Here is a 15779-nt window from a genome sequence, read left to right on the forward strand (position 1 = left end):
TTTGAATATTTAACATGTTACTGAATACATATAGTGGTGTTTTCAATTCTTTGAAATCAATATACACTACCGGTCAAAAGTTTTAGAACACCCCAATTTTTCCAGTTTTTTATTGAAAAAATGTTTTCAAGCTTACCATCTTGGTCTTTTTTCCTAAGGTAGTTCTGGCATAGCTTGGACTTGAGTTTTGGGTCATTATCTTGCTGTAGGATGAACCTCTGACCAACTACTTGCATACCAGAGGGTACTGCATGGCGCTGCTGAATGCTGTGGTAGCCGACCCTGGATCCAGAAAAACAGCCCCAGACCATCTTGCTTCCTCCTCCTGTAGGAAAGACCTACATTTTTAAGTGTTTTTGTATAATTTTCAGTTTTGGGTAACCTTATCTTTTTTTTATATTCCAAAATCTACATGAACTAATGAATACATTTTCAAATGAGACTTTATAAGAACTGATCTCCCTTATAAATCATGTCAGTATCCATGAAATGACATACATTTTGGTGGGTTTAATGGGTACCTTACAGTTGAAAACATTGTTAGAAAATTTGAAAAGTAATCAAATATAATTTGTTACGGTACTTTGATTAAGTAATTGAAATAGTTACATTTCTTATTACATTTTAAATAGGGTAACTAGTAATCTGCATCCTATTACGTTTCCCAAAGTAACCTTCCCAACCCTGTCTATGGTACCAACAGGTCTATTTACTTTATGTAATACCACTCCCATCCGCAGGGTGGCAGTCGTGCTCCCACACAGCAGTGGGAGGATAAACGGCAATCTACTCGTTGAATGGCAATATTTACGGTTAGAAACTGACCGTGGATCAGTGAGCAGCTGTCACCAGACGGCGTGATTGTGTGAGGGAGTAATTGAAGCTGACTGCGGATCAGCTGTCAGGCGGCTACACGAGCTCTGAGAGAGGAGGATTTCACCGGCGACCAACCGCCAGATTAAAAAGATGTAGGTAACGTAACCGTGAGGTTGAAACTACCGAAACTACTCATTTGTGTCCGGTAATGAAAAGTGCACACAGTCGGTATGAGTGTGTCAACTAAACTCTCCGCAGTGTGTCCACTTATGTTGCTGAAAACAAGCAAATGAGCTAGCTGAGTTAGCATGTGGTGCGGACTCCTGTCACTTGTGTAGTTTTACGTTACATGGTAGACAAGAAGGGAGGAGGGCGAATAAGTCTTTAGAAAGTGGATATTAACGCTTATCTGATGGTTTCACTTCATAAAGCAGCCCCACACTCCTAAAATAGTCTTAACGTGCCTCAGGGTAGAGATGCACTTTTTTCGTCATGAATACAAGTGACAAACTAGAGAGACGTTTTAATGTCACGACAGTAAATAACTATAACACACACATCTTCTCCCTGCTACTGTTAATGTGAATCCTGCAACAAACTCTAGATAAAGTTTAATCTTCCTCATCATTGTTGAGGCTACAAGATATTTTCATTTAGTGGAGGTGTCTCTTTTTAGGCAATGTGCCTTTATTTCACCTTCCTACCCATAAATAGTTTGTTTACTATAAAAGCTTTGGGCTTACTATATTTATAATGCGAACACAGTTACATCAGCAGATAGAGAACGCAAGGATTTGATTAGAAAAGTGATAAAAGTCTGTCTTAAAAATATATATACTGTACAATACATACAATAAAATAATAGGCAAATAATACTCTACTACTACTGTTGGCGTACTGCGCATGTGCGGTGTTGATACTGCTTACAAAACGTCCCTGTTGCTGAATTAAATGTTTTAATTGCAGTATACACGATAAATATACCATGTCATCTTGAAGGAAATCAGATTTAAGCGGATGGGGATAACCGTAGACATATATGGGGATAACTCTCTTGTACATTTAATCTTTGGAGTGTTTAATGCGCATGCGTACGACTTGAGTCCTTAAATGTAAAATAACAATGAAAACATTCAATATCCTCACTTCGTTTAAGTGTAATCCAGTTACAAGGTCGAAAAGTCATTATTTGTGCAGTTTTAAACAGTGCAACGTTATTGTAAAAAAGAGAGGCGTGGCTTTGGTCGCCATGTCCCCGTAATGCATTGCGGTCGTGTATGAATTATAGTATATGTTAAACTATTTACATTTAAAGCTCTCCTAAATTCATGTTATGGGATAAGTGCAAAGTGTAAGGACGTTATACCTCTGATGAATTTATTAACTTAAATTGTAGCATGTTAAACAAGTATTCCTGAACCATAATAGAGGATGGTAAGGCGGAGAATAGTATCCGACACTTTGTTTTTCTTCTTCAGTACACTCTTGTTTCTCTTCAGATCGTATAAATCTTTCGCCTTTTACTAAAGATTTCCGTGGAGAGGAACACTAAGAGTTTCAATTAATTTTTTGATGCCCTGCTTCATGCGGGGCTTTCTCATATGTATAAAGAAATTTACGGAAGAAATGGAGGGGATTTGTACCGTTAGATGTACGTTTGAAGATCTGACTGTTGGATGAGAAGAAGATAAGATATTCCTTTATTAGTGCCACAATGTGCGAATTAGCATATTTACAGCAACAAGCGGGCAGTTAATATAATACAATACACCATATCGAAGAGATATGAAATTAGAAAGTAGTATAACCTACTACATCTCACGTAATCAGTTCCTCAGTTCATACAGCTCTGAAGTGTAAAGGCTCCTTTTGTGTCATGGGAGGAGGATAACTATTGTGTGTGTGATTAAACCTTTATTTCTTTGTTTTTGAATCAGAAACCATACAGTCCTGCAAACTGTGAAGCTAAATGTTTGCACAACAAGGCCGACATCCACATGGGAGGAAAGACTCTAACAGGACACATGTTAAATTAGAAAAATACCACAGTAAGAAATCAGATTTTGCAGTCCGCTGCACAATGTAACAAAAAGTGATATTTTCATAGGCAAACATACTTTTTACTGCTCGCCCCATAAGAATATGAGGGAGTTACTGCCTTGCTCAAGATTTCTTTAGCACAAGTGTAAGACATTTCCGCATGTGACAGTAGTTAAACGTACAGGTGTAAATAACAAAATTAATAATGTCTGAAGTGTATTTAGCTGCTTCAGTTTATGCACACTGGCTCACTGTCAAGACTTACCGAACATTTGATTTTTGAAAATGAGGGTGCCAAAATGTCCAGTATTTCATTGCACTGCAGCATCTAATAAAAAAAAAACTCTAAACATTACAGTAATTACATAAAACATTACATACTGCTTTGAGGCTAAATATAGATGTAATCAGTGTACTGTACCTGAAGTGCCATGTAATTGTGGTTTTCTTCTTACTAACTAAAGCAGCATGTACAGTTATTAGGTGGTTGACAGCTGATCTTCTTCCTGTTTTGTGTGCGCTTATCAGTTATATAGCAGACAGTTTCCTGTTTCATCTTTCATACATCCCTTTTTCTTCTGCATTACACCAAGTTCTGTTCTAGGCATTTGCCTTCAGCTTCTCTCTCTCGGTAAGTTAGTATTTTATACATTTTTTAATAATATATTTTTATCTCTGCGATACTGGAATTGCAGACAATCTGGATCACAGCAAAATTAAGAAAATAATGTATCTGTATAATTTCTTCATAAAAATGATTATGTGCTGTGAAAGCAGTCAGCTGCTCCTCAGTGACGTCAGCTTTTTATAATGAACTCAGCACTTTTGCCTTTTTTAAAGATAATTTGAAGGCCTCGTAAAGAGCATGTGAACTGGAAATCATCCTTGCTGCAGTGTTATTGGCCTTAGCAATGTATGATAGCTTTAGCTGTCGCACAGACACAGCTGTCTTCTACCATCCTTTGACTCACTTTGAGTTTCAAATTGCCAACATTTAACATTATGATTTAATAATATGATGTGACAGGAACGCGAGGCTGCTCCATGAATCCTTCAGATTAAATACTTTTGAGGAATGATTTCATATTAAAAAATGTGAAAATAGGCATCAATACTACACCAGTACACAGGGACAGAATCCAGTATACTCTTATTGAGTGTGAAATGTATCTTAACTATACTGCAGCTCAGCCTTCTTAACAAACTGTGTGGTGATATGTGTTAAGGAGAAGTTCCTCATTCAGACTGACGATACAGAAGAGATGTCTGCTTTTAAACAACACATGACTGCACAATAACTGCACAAAGATCTGTTTTTTGAGACATCAGTCATATCAGTTATTTAACAATATCAACGTAAATGTATAAATCAACCAAATGTTTAATCACTTGAAATGATTATTTAAAAGGTTCAAGTCTACCAGTATTTTATACTCACCATCATTTTCATACTTTTCTTCATAATGGACAACAGCTTTGCATCTACATTTAAATTCATTTATTAAAGCAGAAATGCATAGTGCAAAAAGCAATGGTATATACAGCAACTCTGTATATTGCATCTTTGATCATCAATGTGATCAGTCATCAGTATGTACTGTATCTGCAATAAGTGCCTATTCATTTGCAGAAGCCAGTCAATTTATTCTACAGCAGCATAACGTTTATTTCCTTTCAGAGCAAAGGTGTTATTTTTCATCGGAAACTGCTTCCTAAAAATAGTATTAGTTAACTGTGCAGAGACGCTGTTGGTGCACATCAATGAAAGGACACATACACACGCACACACGCTTTGTTTTTTTTTCAATCTTTTTCTTTACCAGGAAGTTTCCTAAAATACATGATCTCTTTTACGGGTGAGACCTGGCCTAAATGGCAGCGTAAAGTATATTTCACAAAGTTACATAAAACACATGACCATTTACAACCAGCACATCTAACAACAAAACAGCACTACCACATCTGCCAACACATCTGTTACGCATAAGGATAATATGTTTTTGAAGTACTAATCGATTTACTTGCTAAATAATTCTTTTTTTTTTAAGTAATTGAGGAAGTCCACTGGCCTGAAGTTGTGCTCACCAAAAATGTTCTTGAGCAAGGCACATTCCTCGCAACAGTCTACCTAGAAACAGGAAACGTAGACGGTCAAGGTTACTGTGGAAATGTGGAGTAAAGACAGAGATTAAGTGGAGATCAACACTCTAGTTTTATTCTCCTTCATGTGTCTCGTCTTACAGCAGCGCCGAGCTTCGGAACTGTCAGGAAACAGAAGGATTAAACTTCTGATCTGAGTGTGTTTTCTGCCGAAGAGAGAAGGAAAGTCTGCTTTATCTGGTTACCATTAGTTTGTTTGTTTCTGTTGTGTTTTGTACTTTAGGGCCACCGTACGTCGACTCAGAGTCCATCTTTGATCATTTAGGCCTGTTTGCTCAAACTACGTGTTGTGTGATGGAAAAAGACTGAACATTAAATTGAGGATCTGCATGCTACAAACAGTTTCTAACCTTTCTTAAACATTACACTCAGCCACAGGAGTTAATTGACGACTGATTTTAGTTAAACCCTGATCACCACAGGTCTGAACCCGTAGCATCGCCAAATCCAAAAGCGGAGACTGGAGACGGGCTGAATGTTGATCTGCTGCCCATCTCAACGTCAGACTGTCAGACACAACATGCAGAGAGATTCTGTGAGATCTTAGTGATGGGCGGAGACGTGACAGAGAAGTTACACACAGACTCTGAACAGCCAGAGAAGATCCGTGCGGTTCCCATCCACCGGCGTCCCGACCTGCTGGTCCCCTGCGCTGACCTGGTCAACTCCGAGTGGCAGAGGAGCCAGGCCGCCCGCGTTCACTCCCTGCAGAAGTCCTGCGCAGAGTTCCCCGTCTGCCTGGTTCTCCTGCAGGGCCACCGGGAGACGGAGCGGCTGCTCGGCCACGCCAGGCTGTCCCAGGTCGTAGGTCACAGCGGCAGCCTGTTTGTGGAGTCGGTGGTTGTGTCCAAGGCGGAGCGGGGGAAGGGCTACGGCCGGACTCTGATGGAGGAGACCGAGCGCTACGCCAAAAGCCGAGGGTTCAAGCGCTTGTGCCTGACCACCCACGACAAGCAGCACTTCTATGCCCACATCGGCTACGTGCTTTCGACGCCGGTGCAGAACGCAGGCTCCATGACGGCGTTTGTTCCCATGGAGATGCTGCTGAGGTTCTCCAGAATGCCGAGCGAAGAGGCCCCGAAACCACCACAGCCAACACGAACAGAGACGGATGCTCAAGTACATAAAGAGAGCGGAGACTCAGGAGGGGCTTGTGTTGTAGGGTCACCTCCACGTTCCAGTTTACCTCCTCCTCCTCCTACTCCTTCATCCATCACTCCATCACCTCCTCCCTCCATCCCTTCTGTCCCTCCTCCTCCTCCTGTATCTGTCCCTCCATCACCTCCTCCTTCAAACCCTCCTCCTCCTCCTCAGTCTGCAGGGCAGCCGGTGGTTCAGACTCTCACTGAGACTCCCTACAGAGACGCTAAGGGTGTACCCATCTTTTGGATGCACAAAGACATATGAAGAACACATACTAAGACACTGAAAACAGATATACAAAGCACACACACAACTATTGATTACTCAGACACAGAGAAAGAGTGACGGAGGAAAACTCCAGATACAGAAATGTGTTAGTAAACCAAAGAAATACAGAAAACAAGTGTGCATTTACACATTCATACATTCAGACACACTCATGCACAGTGTGAAGGCTTTTATGTGACACACAGTAAGTCCAAAACTGATTTATTTTTTTCTCCACAATTCAACAATGTAAAACTACATATATCATACAGCTCTCAAACTCTGAGATTTGGCAGATTATTTAAAATTACAATGTTATACTTTACAACATGCTTCTTATTTTTTTAATCTGGAATTTTATCTGATGAAGATGGAAGTTAATTGTCAGATTATCTGCTGGTTGGATGATAATTAAATTAAATTTGGATATATTTCAACTTTTGTTTTCACTGTAGTTTCCAAATAATTGATTTAGATACTCAAACTTTTTCTTAAACAATTATAATTCACTTTATTGAAAATTGTTACAAGTGGGAATGCATTGATGTTTGATCTCTATGCTGGAGCTCTAGTGACTAAAATAAAATCATTGGTTTAAATTTCATTGGGTGGAGGCAAAAAAAAAACCCAAAAAACAAAATTTGTAAGTAAGCAAACAGTTAAATTAGGAAATAATACCCACCAATTTTGCACTCTATAATGTATGTAGAAAACAAAATGAATTTGGATGAATATGTGTCCTTTGAACAACTCAGAAGTCAAAATTCAGTCATTATCTGCTGCTATTTTTGAATTATGTGACATTGTGATGTTGTGCCTTGATGAACTGCCAGAGAACTGAAGCCTTATTCAAGTTTGGACCATATTTTAATATTGATGAAACTGATGAAAATCTTATATCTGTTGTGTCACTGATGAAAAATGATGGAAATAAAGATTTTAGAGAAATATTTGGTTACTGGTGTTTATTTCGTCATTTTATTTCCTGTCAGGATTTGTAATCATCAAATAAAGTATAGAGGGTGTTAAAATGATCTCAGAGTGCAAACAACTAATAATTAGTTTGTTGTAACTCTGTGTGTTGGATTTATTACAGCAGTCATTTACATTCATGTTCCTTGTGATTAAATCTTAGCGGCCTGTTTCTCTCTCCTGTCAGGAAGGACACGTCAGTGGATGATCAGCCATGGTGCTGTCTCACCTCCCTCTCTCCTCCCTTTGCCTCCTCTTCCTCTCTCCCCTCCTCTGCGCCTCCTTGTCACTCACTTCCACCCGTGGATACACCCTGCCTGCCATGGCTGCAGCAGGCCCGATCCTGCAGAACCGGCCCTTTGTTGTGGTGTGGAACATGCCCACAGCGCACTGTCAGGACCGGTACGACATCCACCTGGACCTGAGAGACTTCGATATAGTGAAGAACCAAGAGCAGAGCTTTCAGGGACAGGTGATTGATCTCACTGGGTGGAGTATGGTGTCATCAAAGGGATTAATACCACAGATCCCAGTACAAAATAAAAATGTATTTGACATAGATTTACTGTATTAAGAATTAAAATAATATATATAGGCACATGAAAAAATGTTCTAGTACACTTTTATAATATTGATTATGGGTTTACAAGGCTGATATTACAGATGTCTTAGGTCTAAAACCACCAGAATGTTTTGCCAGCCCTTAAACTGGATCATTTTCATGCTAATACTTTTTTAGGTTCATAATTCAAAATCTTGGAATTTCACTTGAAACACCTGATTCACTTTTGACAGTCATTGTTCTCACATTCCTATAAAGCTGCACTGAATCATTTGATGGTCATCTGGGGGCAGAAGAATTCTACAAAGCTGTTGTCAATACAATATATTCTTGCCTTATAAGGTTGTTATGGCTAACATGTTGGAGTTTTGTCTCTCTCCAAATGATGAATGTAAGCAAACAATCACTTTCAGCTTTGGTTTGGTCTACATCAACTCCAGAGACAAATATTCAGCTATTGTGCTGCTATATTACAGTAAATGTGCTGTAAAAACAAAACAACAAGCTCAAAGGGGCTAAAAAAAAAAAGGTCTGTAGAGTTGAGAGGCATGGTGATGATTCTCATGTGGTTAAATGTTCAAACCTTTCAGAAAATGACTATCTTCTACCGGGACCACCTGGGGATATACCCATACCTGTCCCAGGACGGCAGGGAGGTGAACGGAGGAATCCCGCAGCTCGGTAACCTTGCCGCTCACCTTCCCCTTATAGAGATGCAGATATCCAGCATGTTGCAGCCAAACTTCACCGGTTTAGCTGTTATCGACTGGGAAGAGTGGCAGCCACTGTGGAAGAGAAACTTTGGGACCAAGGCAGAGTACAGGAGACTGTCCAAGCTGCTGGTGAGACAGGAGAGACCGGATTTGTCAGACAAGGCATTGACATTAGTGGCGAAGCAAAAGTTTGAGGAGAGCGCACGGAGGTTCATGGAGGAGACAATGCGGTCTGTGGTCAGAGATCGTCCTCAAGGACTTTGGGGATATTATGGTTTTCCAGCCTGCTTCAATAAACATAAGGGAAAGACAGGTAGGACAGACTTTAACTGTTTGTAATGATCTCTTCTTTTGACAAGGACGGTAATGAAGCAGATCAAATTTTCAGCATTGCTGTGAAGTGCTCAGTTAAAAAAATATACCCTAACTCTTCCCTTCCCTTCACCCTTAAAGTCAGGTATAACTGATGATAAAAAACTGACCTGTGAAGCTTTTGTTTCATGTGTGTGACCAGATCAAAGCTACACAGGTCGATGCCACAGAGGGACCAGAGAGGACAATGATCGTCTGTCCTGGCTGTGGACTCAGTCCAATGCTCTCTATCCCAGCATATACCTGCCACAGCGGCTATCAGGGACTATAGATGCAGCTCTGATGGTCAGGTAAAGAAACATGAATATATGTTCACCCACATTAATCTGCCTCGGTCATAAAAACATCTTACGAGGACGTCTTTGAAGTGGACTGTTTTATCTGTTATATACAGACCCTTTCCAAAAAATTAGAATATCACGGAAAAGTTGTTTAAGTTCCACAATTCCATTCAAAAGGTTAAACTTTCATAGATTATAGATTCAGGGCCCACAATTTAAACGATTTCAAGTATTTATTTGTTTATTTTTACATAATTTGGGCTTCCAGCTCATAAAACCCACGAAAAAAGGAATTCAAAAAATTAGAATACTGTGAAGAAATCACTATTTACTTCTCAGTTTTTGCAGGAAAAAAAAGAAATAAATTAGGATCACATCAAATCAATCAAAATATGGTACTTTCAAAACGATATGTCAATCTTCAATACTTGGTTGGGAATCCCTTTGCCTTAATCACTGCCTCGATGCGACGTGGCATTGAGGCAATCAGCCTGTGGCATTGCCTGCAGTTATGGAAGCCCAGATTTCCTTGATGCTTGCTGTCAGCTTTTCTTTGTTGTTGGGTCTGGTGCCCCTCATTTTCCTCTTGAGAATACCCCATAGATTCTCAATGGGGTTTAGGTCCGGCGAGTTGGCTGGCCAGTCAAGCACTGTGATGGCATGGGCATCAGACCAGGTTTTGGTGCTTCTGGCTTTACCAACACCTGCACCGGACATTGCACCCCAAATCATGACTGACTGTGGATATTTCACACTGCACCTCAAGCAGCTTGGGTTCTGTTCCTCACCCGTCTTCCTCCAAACCCTTGGACCTTGATTCCCGAATGAAAGGCACACTTTACTTTCATCACTTAGCCCAGTTGAGACGCTTCCTACATTGCCTCAGGTTCAGAAGTGGCTTGACCCGAGGAACCTGACAGTTGTAGCCCATCTCCCGGATGCGTCTGAATGTGGTGGTTTTTGAAGCTGTGACTCCCGCCTCATTCCACTCTTTCTGGATCTCTACCAGATTCTTGAATATTCTCTGTTTGATAATCCGCTGAAGCCCACGGTCATCTCTTTTGCTGGTGCATCTTCTCCTGCCACATTTTGCCCTTCCACTAGACTTTCCATTGATATGCTTGGATACAGCACTCTGTGAACAGCCAGCCTCCTTAGCTATGAACTTTTGTGGCTTACCCATCCTATGGAGGGTATCAATGATGGTCTTCTGGCCAGTTGTCATGTCTGCAGTCTTCCCAATATTGTACCGAACTGAGACAATTGACCCAAACTGAAGCAATTTAATGACACCTGGGGAAACCTGTGCAGGTGTTTTGAGCTTAGTAGATGATTAGTGTGTGACACTCAGTTTAAAACATTCATGCCCTGCAAAATTTGGGCTGATTTCTTCACAGTATTCTAATTTTTGGAATTCCTGTTTTCGTGGGTTTTATGAGCTGGAAGCCCAAATTATGTAAAAATAAATAAATAAATACTTGAAATCGTTTAAATTGTGGGCCCGGAATCTATAATCTATGAAAGTTTAACTTTTTGAATGGAATTATGGAAATTAAACAACTTTTCCATGATATTCTAATTTTTTGGAAAGGGTCTGTATATCTCCATTTCTGTGTTCTTCACTCAGACACAGGCTGCTGGAGGCTTTGAGGGTGGCATCTGTTTGGCCCCATGCCAACAAAACTAACCAGGCCACAGCTGTCCTTCCCTATGCGAGGCTAGCATTCACACATACTCTCAACTTTCTTAATAAGGTAAAATGTAAAGCTGCTCATAAACACATACACACACATACATATATCACATTATTAACATCTTAACATAGTGAGTATGAGTATACAAATGTGTGATTCAAAATAGTGACTGTGTGTGTGTGTGTGTGTGTGTGTGTGTGTGTGTGTGTGTGTGTGTGTGTGTGTGTGTGTGTGTGTGTGTGTGTGTGTGTGTGTGTGTGTGTGTGTGTGTGTGTGTGTGTGTGTGTGTGTGTGTTTGCAGACAGACCTGATGCACACATTGGGGGAGAGTGCGGCACTCGGAGCTGCTGGAGTGGTGTTATGGGGAGAGCTGAAATTTGCCGAATCAAAGGTATGGTGTGTATTAGAATATATTGTGTATGTGTGTGTGTGTGCGTGCGTGTGTGTGTGTGTGTGTGTGTGTGTGTGTGTGTGTGTGTGTGTGTATAACTCTCTCTTTCTCTCTCCAGCATCAGTGCCTCCTTCTCAGAGACTACATTCACACCGTCTTGGGTCCCTTTGTCCGGACAGTGAGGTCCGACACCCACCACTGCTGCCTCAAGCGTTGCAATGGCAACGGGCGTTGTGCCAGGCGACACCCCAGCTCTGGTCACATGATCTTTTCAGCTTCAGCTGTGACCTCCGACCCTAAGGATGTCAACCCCCTCACTGACTCCTCCAGAGATAAAGCTTTGCACGAGCACTTCCTGTGTCAGTGCTATCCAGGCTGGACCGGGCCGGAGTGTCGGGAGAAGAAGGACGGGAACAGAGAGAAGGATGTGTAACCCAAACCTATCTGTTAAGATTTCATCAGCCATTGCTCTGATCATTGACTGAAATTAAGATCTTAATAAAAATCTTCAAAATAACATTTTTTGATTTAAATTATATATTATATTATATATATAAGTGCAACATTTCTTAAACTATTTATTGATTTTAATTATTTCATCACATTGACAAACTGGCAGCAACTCACTTAGATTTACATTTTTATTATATTATTTTCTCTCTACTTTCTCTTACTTAAAACACTTTCTGAGCTGTACTCACCACAAGAAGACCTTGTTTAAACTACAGTGAATAAAGCCGGTTTGTAATAGGAAACAAACTATATTTGAATGGCTGGCCTTGACATAAACTGTGTGAAACACAGATTTAATTAGTTGCTTCTTTAAAGAAATCAGTAAACACAAAATGATTAGACTTATGTAATTACACACAGATCACGAACCATTGAAATGTTTTTGAAATAATTATATAACATTTGCTCACAAAAAAAACATTTGCTCATGTAACTATTTTTGTTTTTTAAAAAAGGCCACAAGAATACAAACAGGCTAACATGGAAAACTGTTACAGCATTTAATGTTTAAATTGGATGTCAGTCAAACTTATTTTTACTGTGTATTTTTTCACATGCTACTGCCTCTGTTATGTTAAATATAAAGTGAAAGCATGAAAAAGACACAGCCTTTCCACTTGTAAAGATATTGTGTCATTTGAACTCACTTTGCGTGACAGAATAGCAATGCTGAAACTTAAGTCATACAGCTTTTAATAACAGCACCAACCAAAAACAACAACAATAGCTCATTCAAAAGTCCTTCTCCTTGTTACCAGGGTGGCAGAGGGTGAACATATGGTTCCATTTTTGACATTCACATACAAAAACATTTTTCACGTTAAAGGAAAAATCCACCATAAACACAGTTTTCTGCACTTTAAATCTTTGCATGTATTTCTCAGTGTGTGCATATTTAGTCTCCTATGCCTCATGTCCCTCCTCTTGTGGTTGTCAGGTTGTGTCTCAGTGCCTGCAGTTCCTTGATCAGCAGTGACAGCTCTGTGGCTGCGACCTCTTTCTCTCTTACTGCTTCGTTCAGCATCCGCAGTGCACCGCCCTGCTGGACTGGAGGAGCAACAGACATGAAGGAATACAGTCAATTTGTCCATTTTAGGTTTCACAAAGCAAACTACTGAAAGATTCAGATATTTTGAAAAGTCTTATGATTACATAGTGTCACTTGAGATGGACATTTAAGTGGAAAATTGCAATTACAAAGAAAGCTGAGACAGAATTGGGCAACAAATAAATATAAATATCATAACTCACCTAAAAAGTAGAAGATGAGTAACACTGTTAGCAGAAGTAAAGTGATGATAGCGCAGCCCATGGCGTAGGCACGCGATGAACTTGGTGTCAACATATCCTGCAGACGACTCTGCCATTTGCTGCTGACTGGATGTCCTCTTTGACTGAAAGCTGCGATGTCACATGTGTGAAGGTTTCCATTTAGGGAGGGTGTGTAAGCAGGGCGAGGAGGCCTCGTTCCTGAAATCATACACAGCAAGGTCAATCAGAGTCAGTGTGTACCTTTGTGTCTCTGTACAAGGTGTGTGTGTTACATTGTGTTTGTTTGTAGCTGTGTTTGGTGCATGTGTGTTGTGTTTTGTGTGTGTACCTTTGTCTTTATATTCAGGGTGTATGTGTGTGTATGTCTTTGAGGATGTATTCGGGATGTGTGTATGTGTGTGTATCTGTGTTCGGGGTGTATGTGTGTGTGTGTGTGTGTACCTTTGTGGCTGTGTTGGAGGTGGAGGTCATTGATGGAGTCTACAGAATGGAGCTCAATCTCGGTGAGATCTCTCTCGCTGACCCTGTAGAGCTGAGGGGTGGTCTGGGAAGGAGGCCTCGACATCTCGCCTCCTCTTGATAGAAAATTCAGGATGACCAGATAGTCAGTTATATGGATTAAAACAGCACTCAACTAGTCAACACTTCTTTTCTAGTGAATATATCTGGAAAATGTATAATCTCCCTAAAGCTTCTCACAATATCAGGTTTCAAACACAATGACTAACAACTTTTTACAAAACATTGAACTTCAATGAGCAAAAGGATAATATGAAAGGCAAATGGCCTATGGATGAATGTACAAAATATAAACCTTTTTAACAAAAATAATTGTAACATGTCACATAATATAAGGAATGGTGTCAAACAATAAAATTAATGATGGATGAATTACACTTCTCAGCGTCCTGGTATTGTCTATGCTGGCTCACTGTCACGCTGTGGTGGTTTACTGGGACATTTGAGTTCAATGGAGCCATTGTTAATGTTATTAGTGACACCTGTGCTTTTCCTGCTATGATAAGTCAAATGTCTACTCTGAAAAAGGCTTATTTGCAGCAAATAATTTGACCAAAGTTTTGGCCAGAATTTGTGTCAATTTACTAAAGCAGTGCATGATGGAATTTGGATCTGAATAATCTACATGACTCTAGACTAAATATGATTGGCTAGTTTATGGCTAGAAGGTCAGCAATCTAAGGTTAATGTTAGTTTTCATTTGCATTTGTAGTCACTCTAAGATGGAGATGCAAATAAAGGGAAGTGCTGGCAGCATTTCATGATGTGTTGATAGTCCACAGTCAGTCCTGTGAAAACCACTTTATGGTTAAGTACTACACTGTGGTAGTATATGGGTCTACGTCTCTGGTCATTTGCTCATATTATTAAATAATATCCATAAGTTTGCATTTGCTTTTGCGCTGTATTTGCTTATTCTGTTGGATTTTATTGTAGTGTCATCTTATTTAAATCTCAAATATCAAGTAAGTAAATTATAGTGATGATGACATATGTGTTGCCAGGAATTACTAGATATCCTGTAGAGCAGTGGGTCAATGTGTAAGGATGTATTATGTGTATGTGTTTGTACGGTGTGAGAAAACAGATCAACTGGGTTTCTTTCTAAAGACAAAACAAACTGGTCCTATAAACAGCTGATTCATCAGGGTTATTATTAGAGCTGGTTGTCAAACCCATAAAGGCACAATGCTGCTGGAATTTGAATTGAGGGCCGAAGGACAGTTCATACTTCTCTCTGATGACTTACTAAGTCAATGGATGATTAACTCGACTACCTAATTACAGACTACTACAGACTCAAGTGTGCATATTCTCCTCCAACTTACCCTCTTTCACCATTAACAAGAGCTGTACTGATTTGTTTGTGTGTGCTTGTTTATTCTTGTCTGTCACTCTTCTTGTTCATCCAGTCTCCTCACACACAGGCGCCCGATTGCCAAAACATGTGTTTGAACCCGCAGGAGCAGCAAAAAGTCATATTAAATATCCACACAAGTTATCCAGGAACCATACAGGGACAAAGAAAATCCAATCAAACTCAAATTAAATCCCAACAGTGAATAAATGATTCCAGTAAAATCCGTGATGTATGAAAACAAAAGGGAACCTCCAGGTTTTGCCTCAGGGTCCTATACTCCTCGTGAGTGAGTGTTTGTGTCACTGAGCAACTGTAGGACACCCCAGTACCACCCCCCCCCCCCCCCCTTCTTACTGTGTATGTGTTCCCATTTAGCCCACCCTAACTGTGACAGAGGTAGAGAGAGCTATAAACATGGAGAGAGAGAGGATGTCTTCTCAGGCCTGTTACTCCCTCCAAACAGGCACACACCCAACCCTGCAGGCCCCCCAAGGCCTAAAATAGCAGTGGAGGCATGGGTTTATTATTAGATTCCCAGACCAAAGGATGACTCAATGATCTGGGTGCAGAGCATGATGGAGTAGAAGTATTCACATGGATAAATATCATTGTGGTCGAGTGGGCGAGTTTATCTGACCAAAAACACCCCCTAAACTTTCAGAAGAAGAGACAGAAGAGATTAAATATTTTGTAAATGTCTGTAG

At 40.2% G+C, this 15779-nt stretch overlaps 3 protein-coding genes, 1 long non-coding RNA gene and 1 other non-coding gene across 5 annotated transcripts in view; 4 read left to right on the forward strand and 1 right to left on the reverse strand.

The window, feature by feature from the left end:
- The window catches only part of prkar2aa (protein kinase, cAMP-dependent, regulatory, type II, alpha A), a 122420-nt gene that overhangs the window by 44474 nt on the left and 62167 nt on the right, over positions 1–15779 (forward strand). The gene's annotated exons all lie outside the window — the stretch shown is intronic.
- Positions 202–3323, reverse strand: LOC133987912 (uncharacterized). The gene is made up of 3 exons (XR_009925592.1): positions 3278–3323; positions 3122–3184; positions 202–325 (listed from the first exon to the last, which is right to left on the reverse strand). It is a non-coding gene; the product is annotated as an uncharacterized LOC133987912 (long non-coding RNA).
- Positions 915–7307, forward strand: LOC133987911 (N-alpha-acetyltransferase 80). Its single transcript, XM_062427396.1, has 2 exons — positions 915–968; positions 5439–7307. Coding segments are annotated over exons 1-2 (987 nt in total). The 5' UTR covers positions 915–966; the 3' UTR covers positions 6424–7307.
- LOC133989399 (U5 spliceosomal RNA) lies at positions 2296–2410 on the forward strand. Its single transcript, XR_009926538.1, has one exon. It is a non-coding gene; the product is annotated as a U5 spliceosomal RNA (small nuclear RNA).
- hyal3 (hyaluronidase 3) lies at positions 3417–11863 on the forward strand. Its single transcript, XM_062427391.1, has 7 exons — positions 3417–3487; positions 7586–7870; positions 8551–8986; positions 9188–9335; positions 10954–11080; positions 11322–11411; positions 11530–11863. The coding sequence occupies exons 2-7, from the start codon at positions 7613–7615 to the stop codon at positions 11842–11844; spliced, it is 1374 nt and encodes a 457-aa protein (XP_062283375.1). The 5' UTR covers positions 3417–3487; positions 7586–7612; the 3' UTR covers positions 11845–11863.

The sequence above is a fragment of the Scomber scombrus genome, chromosome 10 (assembly GCF_963691925.1).
Source record: "Scomber scombrus chromosome 10, fScoSco1.1, whole genome shotgun sequence".
Classification (NCBI taxonomy): Eukaryota; Metazoa; Chordata; class Actinopteri; order Scombriformes; family Scombridae; genus Scomber; species Scomber scombrus.